The 13,736-nt window shown below is 43.8% G+C and overlaps 1 protein-coding gene across 1 annotated transcript in view; it reads left to right on the top strand.

Moving 5' to 3' along the window:
* Nucleotides 1–405: 405 nt before the first annotated feature.
* Nucleotides 406–13,736, top strand: part of LOC135615318 (zinc finger CCCH domain-containing protein 27-like) — a 32,484-nt gene continuing 19,153 nt past the window's right edge. Inside the window, exons 1-3 of the mRNA XM_065113618.1 lie at nucleotides 406–562; nucleotides 10,337–10,425; nucleotides 10,670–10,768. Coding sequence (XP_064969690.1) covers nucleotides 507–562; nucleotides 10,337–10,425; nucleotides 10,670–10,768 — 244 coding nt within the window. The 5' untranslated portion in view covers nucleotides 406–506. The remainder of the gene's footprint in view (nucleotides 563–10,336; nucleotides 10,426–10,669; nucleotides 10,769–13,736) is intronic.

Genomic DNA, 13,736 nt, shown 5'->3' with positions numbered 1-13,736 from the left:
AGTTCAGGATACTGAAAGAATAGACTATGTCGATTTAATACTACAGTCGACGATCAAAATCAATATTGTCACAATCTTTAACTTAATAGTAGAATGAGTTCACAATCAAAACGGATATTAACACAATCCGAATACTTCTACTCACAATCTTATTCGAGCGAATTCGATCAATGTTCATATCACAATCTCGTCAATGTTGTAAGATCTCTTGTTTCTCCTCAATCTGAGGAGGAGTTGGTTGAACCTTCAGATATATCCAGGATGATTTTTATTTTTATTTTCAGGAAAAAAAAACACAATCCGAATTAACCCAAATTAAACAGATCGGATGGATGTTACCAAATGATCAGATCCGCTACCAATCCGATCGAATCGAGGGTTGATGATAGGCGGACTTGATCGAACCTGTCACACCAAACCCCGGCCCGTCTCAAATCCGAGTTGGAGACGGCGAGCCGCAGCGCCCAAGAGGACGGATGGGTCGTTAGGGCTACAGAACCCAAGCAATGGCGCTCGCGAAGGCTAAGGAGATCGTTTCCTCCGCCCCCGTCGTCGTCTTCAGGTGCCTTTCCCGCTCTTCTCCTTCATCTTCTCTTGTTATTCTATCGATCTCCTTTGTCAATTGATCTCTAGGGCCCCAATCTTGGGTTTGTTTCGCTCCGATTTTGGACGTTTTCTCTTCGTTGGAGATAGTCAATCTTCCGGGAATGCTCCCGTCGTGATCGGTTAGGGTCTGTTGAACCGATTGATGAAGACGATGGGTTGGGGTGCTTCAGCTATGTGGGGAATGCTAAAGAGGGAGAGAGTTCTTGAGCGCTGAATAGAGTTTGTTGGTGACAAGTATCGGATTTTGTCTGCCTTTTCCGGGGGTTTTGTATTTGCTTTTCTCTTCGTTTTATTGTGTGGAGAATAACGGATTTTTTGTTACTTTAACGAAGTGGAGGAGACGGTGATGTTGGAATACTTGTGCTTATTGACTGATGCATCCATATGAATCCATCTTGTGGTGGAAATGGACGATGCATTGTTTAGTGACTCGTTAAGTGCTTATTTGTACCAAAAGCAATCATCTTGGACAAGTTGATAGTAAGCTGTTCTTTTTCTTTCATTGGTTATGACTGTCTCAATTATAGATGAGTTTTTAAATTTAGCTGAGTAAGAGTTAGAGACACTGAAAACTTTTAGATTCGTACGTGGACATTGTGCAGCCATCTGAAGGGTAAGGCAAACACATCAATGTCTATTGCCAAAGCTAGAAGACTTCTGGTTCATCGAAGTGATTGGCACAAGAAAGTTAATTTGAACTCATGATGCAACGGGTGTTAGGGTTTAATTACTTCCTTTCTTTGAGGGCAAAATCTTATAGCTGGTTACTTGCACATTGGAAAAAACTCATTGATAAGAATCCTGATTTGATTTTTGGTTCTTTTTCTAAGGTTCAGATTTTTTTTTTATCCCATCCATTTTATGGCCCTAAGCTCGAGGGTTAGTGTTCTCAAGCTCCCTAGTCTTCGTTGCTTTCCATGGTGAACAATTGGGTCATGTTGTTTATTTTAGACATCCTCATATGGAATCAATGTAAGTAGAGTTTTTATATTGTAGGCCCATGGCTCATCTTTATGCCAGCAACGGGACATGATTTTGGCCAAATAGTTTGAAGATTCAATCCCTTTGTAGAGATTGTTTTTTTTTCTTGTTTTCTTAGCTTTTTTGCTTAGTTTTCTATGGATAAGATATGAGATCCTGTTAATTTGTACTGGAGAGAGGTTCCCATGGTTCATGATCTTGTCACATGTGTGCAAAAGTATTTACAATTCATAGTAGAATATGAGACCTCTTTAATGGCTTGACAAGCTGATCTAGGGCCAAAGAGTCTATGACTAAGCCCAGGCTGATGAGATATGCTTAAATTGGGTCACACCATGACACTGTACATACTTTATTGAAGAAACCAGATCTATGTGGCTCTGAATAAGTCAGATGAATAAATGGAAAATCACAACATAAACACTCAGTAGGTCTAGCATAAGAAGAATTTACTTTAAAGGGTTTCTCCATCTGATTTTCACATATTTTTTAGATTTTAGTTCTGATTCATAAACTGAACCAGTTTGATTCAGTTAATAGGGGACTGATGACAATGGTCTTGCTCCTTTTGTTGCAGCATCTGACTTTTTGACTAGTTTCTCCGACTGATGTTTGAACATCATCAGTAGATTTGAAAAAAAAATTGAGCTATGGAATCATTGTGGTCTAGCATTCGGTCATTTTGAGGAGATGAGTTATTAGATATTAACTGATTTTATACAGCCTTAGTCGGATTAAGCAATTTATATTGACGTGGAACCAATCTTATCTATCTCTTATTCAAATAAATTTGATTGGTTTAGAGGTTATTTAGCATATCATAAGTTGTCACAGGACAACATCCTGAATAATTCTGATTGAGTTTCCTAGTTTACTGTAAGAAGAAGAAAAATGTGGAAAGAATTTGAGAACAATCATATTATGATTGTAATTGAAGATTCCAAATCCTAATGGAAGATTTTATGAAGATTGATATCAATTAAAGACATTATCTTCTTTGAAGGAAAAAAATCAAATTATATTTTTGATTTGATGCAATTGTAAATTTTTTATTTTTATATTTTTCATTTTTATTCTTGTACTTGGCCTATAAAAAGGGGCTAGAATATTGTAAAGCATCAATGAGAGACGAATCAATGAATCGTGTTCTTTTCCCACCTTGTGTGTGAGTGGTGCGAGGTTATAAGTTATTTTCCCGATGGCATGATCCCATAGTCCGGATGAGAGACATGCAGGGGTGCGAGACCTTCATACTGGGAGTGTTCTCCTTGAGCCAGAGCGAGTCTGATAGTTATCCATTTGTTTTTCTATTATCTTTCAGTTACTATCATCTATTCTTCTCTTTTATGTTCCTCTATTATCAAAAAAATATTCTGCTGCTCTCGTCCTACATCACATATGGTATTCTAAGCTTTAAAATTAGGTTGACTTGGAGGTTTGGTAATTTAAATTTGATTTCTATTGTAACAGGTCTTGCTTTTATAATTTTAATTCTTTTTTGCAGAGGAAGATGTTCCTAATTTCTTAAATGTTAGCTATCTCAAATTTTCTACTATATTTCATCTTTCATACTTGTATTTGGAAGAAAAATGATGTTACCTTTTTAAGAGTTCTTAACCTTACACCAATGATTTGTATGTGGAACCTATTATTATGTTGCTTCATGGTGTCCTTTCTAGCAGTAAATGAAGCACTTGCTAAAGGTTTTAGAGTTTTAGTCCTGTAGACAAAATAAAGGTTAAAAACCACTGAAGAGAGCAATTATTTTTTATCCTCTTCTCACCTCCTTTATATAAAATAAAGGATCAGGGAACTAGATACTCTATACATTAGAATGTTTTGAACTTCTAATTTTCAAATGTCGTGACTCACACATGATCCTCAACATGTTTTTCTATTGAAGTGATACTTAGAGTGATCATTAAGTGGTTGTATTTTATCTTCATTGTTGGGTTAATTATTATCACAGTTTAAACAAATTAATTTATTTGCATTTTCTTGGTTTGTACTCTCTTCTCTGTAGTTGTCTATATGTGATGTTGAATGCCATAACATGCAATTCATGTTACAAACAGTAACCTAATTCATAGCTCTTATCTATCTTTGCCAAGAACCTTTTAGAAAATTGAACCAAATCTTTGTCAGTCTATTCCCATTGCTCTTGTTGAAAGTTCCATATGAGTTGTTAGCTATGGTGTTAGATGTTAACTATATAAGTTGTCAACATCAGTGTACAAATTTATACCTCCAAGTTACTGTGAACGAAATAAATTATTGTACCATGTTAGACTGGAGGCTGATTCATTATCAAGATTTAAATTTCTATTCAGTTGGATGTCCTATTATGTCTCTGTCTGGGCTTATTTTAGGGATGACCATATATTATAATTTTAATAACTGTCTCTTTGCTAATTTACTTCACAGGTATTACATACTCTCTTGAAAATGAATAGTTTTGATTGTTTGTAAGTTAGTTGTCAAGTTTATTTAAACAAAGATTTTATTTCTGATACAAGTTGTAAAGGCCCAAGTATTTGAGGTTGTCTGCATCTAAAGAATTGCTTAAAGCAACCAGACACTCTATATTTTTGTTCTCTGTGGTCTCATGATAATATATTGCCCCTTTATTTTTGTCCTTTATATTCATTATTGCTCTGTTGGTAACTTAGTAATTGGCAAAGTGGGGAAATTAAACATGGTCATTGGGAAGAAGCTTGAGCCACTATTTTACCAGAAGCATTTGAAATCCTGTTCTGATAACCACTAGACCCAGATTTTGATTGTGAAGAAGATTATGGTATACATGGATATAGAGCTACACTGTTAATAGTTATGGCTTAAGGGCTTGATATTTATGTTGACTAAGTTTCTTTTTCTGGTCAGGGTTTTAATATGCTACTTGGGCTTTTATGATTGATGTTCGATCTACTTTGTGGCCCATTTTTATTGGCTAGTGCATGCTGAGATGGTATACCATGTACATGTAGAGGTGGTAATTTTGTTGAGTTGGTTCCTCCCATGTTGGGAACCCCAGGAGTGGGAATTTCCTCAAGTAGGTCTAATGTTAGAACCATGGAGGTGGATTCTGAGTTAAGTGTGCCATCATGACATTAGGATTATCAGTAGAGGACGTTGTAGTACATTAATAGTTTCACATTAAGAGATGAGGTTGAATTGGAATTGTGCAGACATGGAGACTTTCTTCGAATAAATTTGTTGTAGGTATTTTAGGTCATTATGTAAAGGTTGCGGTTGTGTAAGTTATTTTACTAGCAGGAACTCAGTTAATTCATGATGGGCAAACATTTTTACAGTTATGTTCTAGCCACATTTAGTTTAAGGTTTACTTCTGTTTTTCCAGTGTTCTCTGATCATATTTTTATTTACACTGCCTGTTTAAATGGTAATTTTGGGACACTAAACCTAACAATTTTTAAAGTTTTGATTCTTTTGAAGTTACTTGTATAGTGCATTCATGTTCATCATTGCCCAACTAATAACTTAAAACCAAGGTCTGCAATTTCGTACTGTACCGGAGTTTCGACGATCTCTCGGTACAATACGAAACTGTATACCGAGCGATATATCGAACCGGTATACCGTTCGGTATACCGCTCTATATATATATATATATATATATATATATATATATATATATATATAAGTCGACGACGTCGCCTCTCTCTTCTCCCAGGTGGGAGGTCCGCGTATCGGTATGCCGTCGGAGCGACGTCGTCTCGTTTATATATATATATATAAATTAATATATATATATATATTAAAAGATTGTATATATATATATATATATATATATTTTATTAAAAAGGCGATGTCGCCTCGTTTATATATATATATATTATTTTATTATTTTATTATTATTTTTCGTTTTGCCCGATAGCAGGAGGTCCGCGTACCGGTATGCCGTCGGATCGGTACATACCGCCCGTACCGGGCTGTCACGACCTTAGCTGGTTTTGCCTAAGGCGTGCGGCACCCTCGCGCGTCCGTCCGCAAAGGTCAGCCTCCCCGAAGCCTCCCATTGTCCCTTAGGACCAACAAAAGAGAGAACGGGTTAAAGAGAACGCCTCAATCGGGATCCACAAGCAAACATGTCCGAAAAACACTTCATAGACAATGCAAATTACAAACAGACTTTACAAGCTCTGAACAGTGGCACAACAAAGGGTAAAATGGTCCATTACAGACCGAAAAGCTCTCGAACGTGTCCACATGACACAACCTTTATTTACAAGCCTAAAGAGGCCACCAACCCAACTAAAATGGGACTATTAAGCCTTCGGCCGCCCCTTTACATTCTGTACAAGGCATGAACATGCCAAAAGACAACGGACAGACATAAGCATTACATCCAACATCTTGTTTAGAAGTTTGTCCGTTACATTCTCCCCCACTTATCCCTTCGACGTCCTCGTCGAAGCCTTTGTGAACACTGCAACTCTTCGCCTTTGCTGAGTCTTCAATCTTCCGCTCCAGCTGCAATGCGCCTCCTGGCTCCCAGCTGCTCTCCGCTGCTGTTTCTGAGTAGTCGAACCTTTGATCCGCCATGCTGCTTCAACTCGCCAATGACTCTGACTCTGGTGTGGGGTTGGCTGAGTTGTATTGATCCTCGTTGATTCCTGTGGATCCACCAAATGAAGGAAAAGACCATTCTTACTGCGCCAGTTTCTCAAAATTTCCACATGCTGCTTGAACTGGGTGGATGCTTGTTGGAGCTTTAACGAGCATCGCCTCGTAAACTTCTGAAGTTTTGGGTCCTTCCTTCACAAAATCTGCTCATTGACTCTTCTTTCAGTTAGTTGTCACATCCAAGTAGGTTCGCATCACTTCCGCTTTCGATTGGCATTTCGTTGGGAAATGAAGCGGACAATCTACTCTCAGTAGCACTGATCACCGTTGGTGAGGATTTTGACAACTATTGTCTTCCATTATCTTCGAAGGGTCTTTGAACTTGTGCAGAGCTCCTCTGCTGGATAGATAAGAGAACTGGGGTACTCGGTTTCGCCCATTCTCTTAAGAGTTGAGAAGGCAAAGGTTACTTGACTTCGCCCGCCTCCTCGAGGTTGTACTTCATGCATCGAGCTGGTTACTGGCCTTCGCCTGCTCTTTGCTCACACTTCTGAAGCACTTGAAGTGTTTGCACTCCTTGCGTTGAGTTAGCTACTGTGATTCACCTTCTTAATGCCATTGAACTTCTGGAATGCAGGAAGTTTTCACCCCAACTTGGAGTAATTCTCTGATAGATGAGGTCGCCTCTGGGATTGTACCGTCTTCTCCATCAACCCTGCCGCCTACTCCACTGAGTAGCAAAGGTACAACACCACGTACTGCCTGCTTCGTTCCTTGGTCGTGCACTCTTGCATGACCCGAAGTCCTTCACTTACGGCTATCTTGATGAGAAACTTGTTGACACCGGTCTTACGAAGTTTCTTGGCCTCTGCCCTTCAGCCTTGTCTCGGTACTTGGAGATTGCCTCTGCATGCTCCACCTCCTCGGCCCCTTTCACGACCAAGCGCTCTCCCTCCGTGAGAGCAAGGGATCAATGACTTGCACGGAAGTCCCGCCTCTGCGGTACCATGGCGCTGCCATGCCCATGGCCCTACTATCCGTCGCCTCGCCTCTGTATCCCTTTCCTTCTCAATCAGTAGAGATGTCTCCGTGGCACTCCTCTGAGTCCACCTCCATTCTAACTGATGCTTGATTTTGGGTAGCTAAGTCCCTCTGGACTCGTCGTCGCTTCCTCGCCCCTTTCGACCCCCTGCTTCAACACCACTGTGTTCTTCCAAGCAGTCCGTTTGGTCGATGGAAAGACAGACTGCAACTCCCAAGCATGGCCTCTGCCATCACATTGTAGAGTTAGCACCGATTCTGTTCTCCTTAGCTTCCTTGGTAGCAACGTTCGCTTACTCGACCTTGTCCTCTGACTTGTCGGGCTCCCTTAAGCGAATATGAGCTCTGGAGTAGTCCAACTCTCCAGCTGCTTCGATCATACCTCTGCATGATCAAGTCCCTCCCATGGGACTCACTGGTACTTGCATTCGAACTTTTCCCTTGGTGGAACACAGCCCCCATATGCTGATGACCAAGGTTTTCATCCGATGCAAAATTTGGTGCACGCCCGGAAGACCCGCCTTTGCGGTACCATGGCCTTCACTCCTTGAATCCATAGCCCTTTTTGCCGTCGTGTTGTTCACCAAAGCGGAGCTCCCAATAGCTCCCGATCATACCTCCATATGATCTCATCCCTCACGGGACTTGTCGTGTGTGTCGCATTGCCACGAACTGTTCCACCACGATCCGCTGCACCATGTCGCCTCCTGGTGACATCTCCATTGCCTTCTGATCCTTGTGGAATAAACTCGAATTGTGAACCCTCCATGTGTGGCCTCTGCCAATACATCGCAGGGTCTCCTCCACCTTCGATTTTGTTCGCTCCTTTGGCAATCGACCTTCATCCACCCACTCTTGGGTCACACCTAGATGAAGCACCGCTCTAGGACAGTCCGTCGCCTAGTAGCTCCCGAAGTCCACCGACTTCGCTGTAATTTGTGCACCATTGCTTGGATCCTGGGCCTCTGCCCCTACCAGCACAATCTCCGCTGCGCACTGCTTCCTTCATAGCAACTCAAATGGCAACACTGTGGCATATTCTTCAAGAGTACCCGCCTCTGCGTCCTCTTGCCCCGTGCTAAGGCCTTCTGAACTCAACTTCGCCTCCGCAAATTGAGTCGCCTTAGTTCCTCCATCGAATGCTCCTCCGAGATAAGGTGCATGTGCCCCGAAGCTCCCTTCGTCTTTGGCACCATGCAAGATGAGTCCGCTCTGTCAGAATGAAGGACCCAGGGAACAGCATGATTCTACTCCTGCCTCTGCAAGAGTTCATGTCCTTGACCTCTGTCTAGGGAAAGCGCTGTGCCTCTGCTCCATGTTCCAACTTCTATGCTGGCTCCCTTCATGCGGCTTGGGTACTTCGCCAAGTTACACCCAAGTTGCTCCGCTCCTCGTTTTTGCATTGAGTCGATGGTGGCCCTCGCGCCCACCATTCCACGGGTCAGCCCTCCCTTGAGTCCGATCTCCATATCGACTCCAAGTGTGCCTCCATTTGAGTTGCTTTGGGTCGCTCCCCCACTTGATCTCGCAATGCATCCACCAATGCATTCTCTCAAGCGAGATCATGCGACGACTCCTCGCCGCTTGCTCAGTCCATCGAGCTTCGTGGAGTTGTTGTTTGTGAGGTACTCCTCCTCAACATGTGAAGTCCGTCTCACATGATTCTCCCTCTGGAGAGCTGAGACTTATCCCTCCTGGATAACTGTCCCGTTGGAGCAACATCTCTCTTCGTTTCGGAGACCACCATCCCCTTGGACTACTCCGATCTGCTGAACAAACAGTGCATTGTTCTGCCTCTTGCAAACGCACTTGCTAGATTGCGCCTCCACGTCAATACAGCCACCGCTGCACCCCTCAAGGCCTAGCAACATGCTGAACTCGTTGCACACTTCAGCCTCCTCCGGACGTATCCTTCGCATGTCGAAGAGAAAGTTTCAATGCTCCATGGCGCCGAGTCTCGACCGCCTTGGGATGGCCACAAACAATCCATCGTCCGCATACAAGCCCATGCATGAGTACCGAATTCTTCGAGTTAGCAATTCCCCTCACCTCTGTGAGCTTTGCACAACTCTTTCGGTCGCTGAGCAACTCATTCCACTTTGCATGGTCTCATCCTTTGCCAAGCGCCTCGTTTGCCTTGAGCACCATCAAGTAAAGTTGTCAACGTTGAGCCGTAGCTCAAACTCGGCCATCCCAACCTTTGTGCGCTCCAAATTCTTCCAAGCTTGCCTGTTCTCGTGGTGCCTCTTGCGCGAAGGGTTGGCCATTCCTCTGAATGCCAATCTCAGATGCCCGCTCCTCTGAGCGACTCTTTTCCCTACATCTCCATGCCCGTTTTCCCTCAAACGGTCGCGCATGTGCTGACTGCCCTCAACGCAGCCCCGCTAGGTCCCCCACGTTTGCATGTCAAGTGTTTCTATGAGTGCTTGTCCCGCTCTGATACCACAATGTCACGACCTTAGCTGGTTTTGCCTAAGGCGTGCGGCACCCTCGCGCGTCCGTCCGCAAAGGTCAGCCTCCCCGAAGCCTCCCATTGTCCCTTAGGACCAACAAAAGAGAGAACGGGTTAAAGAGAACGCCTCAATCGGGATCCACAAGCAAACATGTCCGAAAAACACTTCATAGACAATGCAAATTACAAACAGACTTTACAAGCTCTGAACAGTGGCACAACAAAGGGTAAAATGGTCCATTACAGACCGAAAAGCTCTCGAACGTGTCCACATGACACAACCTTTATTTACAAGCCTAAAGAGGCCACCAACCCAACTAAAATAGGACTATTAAGCCTTCGGCCGCCCCTTTACATTCTGTACAAGGCATGAACATGCCAAAAGACAACGGACAGACATAAGCATTACATCCAACATCTTGTTTAGAAGTTTGTCCGTTACAGGGCGGTATCATTCAGTATTGCCTTCCTTGTTTAAAACATCAATTTCTCCTTGCTGTTTTATTATAACCGAGTTATTTGCTTTTTGTTTTTAATTTCTGAAACAGTACAGCACCTGAATGAAGATTCTACATTTATCTTTCTAGATATTGATCTTTTCTCTGTTCATGTTAATCTTTTAATTTTTCTCTTGCTTCACTTTACTCGATTATCTTTGGTTGCTTGCAGCAAGACAAACTGTGGACACTCCAAGTGGGTAAAGGAGTTGCTCACACAATTAGGAGTGTTTTTTAAAGTGATTGAGTTGGATCTCGAAAGTGAGTGCACTTCAGATTACATGTAGTTTAAAATACTTTGCAGAAAATTATTTTTATTAATGTTATTCTATACTAATTGTAGGTTGCTTTGAGGAGCATTTTTTTCAGAAGATATAGCCTAGTTATAGCATCTGATTCTACTATCTAGGCATCTAGTGCAAATACAAATAATCTTTCTTTCGTTACTTTTCTATGTGGATGATGGGTTACTATGATGTTTCTGACCTTAATCTCTTACATAAAGGTGATGGATCTGATGTACAATCTGCACTAACAGAATGGACTACTCAAAGGAAATTGCCAATTGTATTCATTGGTGGAAATCATATTGGTGGTGATGAAAGTATGTTCCTTGCCTTTGCATGTTTTTCCAGTTAAGCATTTAAGAAATTATATTATCATCTTTGGGCTTGATTCTTTTTAGTCTGTTTGATAATTTGGCAATGATCTTCATTTGTCATATCTAACGAGCCGGTTGATTCATTTGACAAATTTGTATTTATTAAAATTACAAAATGAGATCCATCATGATCATGGTGTCACACATAGGTTGTCTCTTTTTAAATAAATTATTAAATATGATATTTTTTTCATGGTTCACTTTCTCGGTTCGTATCAGTGTACTGATCAACTGTTGGTACGGTTCATACCAAGTTGTACTGAATCATACCGAGTATATCGATGCATGGTACATGGGGTTGTACCAATGTACCGCATGTACTGATCTCTTGTTGAACTGGTATGTATTGCCTGTACCAAGCTGTCACGAACGGTCGTCGCGCACCCGCAACAACTCCGTTCAACGAACCGTTCGTCGCTCTCATCTACATGTACAGTTACTTGGCAGCCTGTTTTGCCATGGTTTTGAGTCATTTTGCTTGTAAAAATGTAAGTTCGAACAAGCTGCAGTGTTACAAAGCGACCGCTCACCGAACCGAGCAAAACAGCCCCAAAACAGCCCAAAACAGCTCCGTTTTCGTGTGCTGCGGGCTGATTTCTGGAATCTGCCTCCGCTCACCAAAACGTCAGCCATCTCAGCCCCTTTGAATCCCCCGGGTGGCACAGGGCTGGATGGGGCTTCGGTATAGTACCGGGCGTTGAACACTCATTCGCAAGTTCGCACGTTGCCTTGACGGGAACTTGTTGTCGCGCTTGGGACTCGGTGAGCAGCTGTTTGTGGGCTTGCAGCTGTTCGTTCAACCTTCTAAAGCCCTTGTTTTTCCCCCTCTCCCTCTTTTCTCTTGTGCACGCAAGGTGTTCGCTGAATTGCTTGTAAAGCTTCCCCTCTTTTCGTGAGACGTCGGGACTTGTTTGTCGCTCGTTCTTTCGAACTAATCAACTTTCTCTTTTACAGGTCCTTCGGGACCTACGGGTTATAAGTGGGCTGATCTTTGCGGAGCAATATTGCAAGGGCGAAGCGTGACTTAGGCAACGCAAGCTAAGTTCGCGTTTTGGCCGCAAGGGTGCCTCACGCCTTAGGCAATTCCAGCTAAGACCGTGACATTGTAGTATCAGAGCGGGCAAGCACTTTGAGCGAGCAGCGAAGGAATTTCGCAACTTCGCCATGGCAAAGCATCGTGACGAATCCAGCAAGACAGAGCAAGCCGGACCCTTGCCCCAAGCAGCCGCAGGTGGGCTGCATGTGCACACTCGCTCTCATGCTGTTGGAGCCGCTCAAGAGGAGCGCGGCAGCGAACATGATGAGCGAGAAGTTGGCTACTCTCCGCGAGCGAAGGAGGCGCAATCTGGAGCACCAACTGGGAAAAAGAGTCACAAGGAGAGACTCACAACGGTGGAAACCCGCCTGGATGTTCTTGAAGCGAGCATGGAGGAACTCTACCGTGGCCAACAAAGACTTGTTGGGGTAGAGAGCTCACAAGAGGAAGCGGAGTCCAGGATCGACAAGGTCGAGGCCCTAGTCAACCGACTGTCTGATGACACCAAAGACTCCGTGCAACACTTACAGGATGTTGTGGCGGAACTCACTTCAAAGGTGGCCTAAATGCGGGAGGAAGCAATACCTGCGTTGCACCACCACAAAACTTGAGGGCACCCGAGCCTCATGGTTATGGAGGGGCCAGAGATGCCAAAGAGCTTGAGAATTTTCTGTTCGACATGGAACAATACTTTCGAGCTACAAGGCCCGATTCTGAAGATACCAAAGTTTCTATAGCAACAATGTATCTGAACGGAGATGCGAAACTTTGGTGGCGAACCCGTTGGGAGGAAATCCAACAAGGTCGGTGTCGGGTTGACACATGGGAAGACTTGAAGCGGGAGTTGAGAACTCAGTTCCTACCTGAGAACACAGAGTTCGTCGCAAGAAGGAAGTTGAGACAACTCCGCCAGAGTTCCACAATTCGAGACTATGTGAAACAATTTTCTGCACTAATGCTGGACATACAAGACATGTCCGAGAAGGACAAGTTGTTCAGCTTCCTCGATGGTTCGAAGCCATGGGCTCAACAAGAACTAAATCGAAGGAATGTCACCGATGTGGTCGGGGCAATTGCTGCTGCAGAAAGGCTCACCGACTTTGTTTCCTCCGAAGACCCAGGGAGAAGGAAACAATCTTCAGGCAATCGCCCTCCAAAACATTCTCGAGGGAAGGAGCTCGGAGGCGAACAAAAGAAGAAGAGTTCCCACAAAGGGCAAAGCCTGAAAGGCAAGGCCCCGAAACCTGGCGGATGCTTCTTGTATGGAGGGCCACACATGGTGAGGGAGTGCCCACAAAAACAGGCACTCAATGCACTAACAGCTTCCATCCACCCTCCCAAATCGGACAAGGGTAAGGTTGTCGCCCTTAGTTCGAGTAGTTCTGAAGCCAGCAGCGACGATGAGGAGTCGCAAGGACCCCGGATGGGAGCCATGCGTTTGTTGAATGAAATGCGGGGTCAAGTGGGGGAGAACCCGAAGACAAGGCAACAAAAAGCAGGAAGTGGCGAGCTAATGTATGTTGACATCAAGCTCAATGACCAAACAACTCGTGCAATGGTGGACACGAGCGCTACCCACAACTTTATAGCCGATCGAGAAGCAAAGCGACTTGGGTGGATCTTGGAGAAGAGCCCAAGTCGAATGAAGGCGGTGAACTCGGAGGCCAGGCGAATCTCCGGGTTGGCGAAGGGAGTCCCCATCAAAATCGGGACATGGAGCGGGAACACCAACATGATGGCAGTGCTATTGGATGACTTCCAAGTGATTCTTGGAATGGAGTTTATGCACGCGGCGAAGTTGGTGCTAATGCCGTTCTTGAACTCCCTATGTATGATGTGTGGCGACGATCCCTGCGTGGTTCCTGTCTCCCGGAG

Source organism: Musa acuminata, chromosome BXJ2-6 (assembly GCF_036884655.1).
Source record: "Musa acuminata AAA Group cultivar baxijiao chromosome BXJ2-6, Cavendish_Baxijiao_AAA, whole genome shotgun sequence".
Taxonomy (NCBI): Eukaryota; Viridiplantae; Streptophyta; class Magnoliopsida; order Zingiberales; family Musaceae; genus Musa; species Musa acuminata.
The sequence above is the reverse complement of the archived record's forward strand: the minus strand, read 5'-3'. Positions and strand labels throughout refer to the sequence as shown.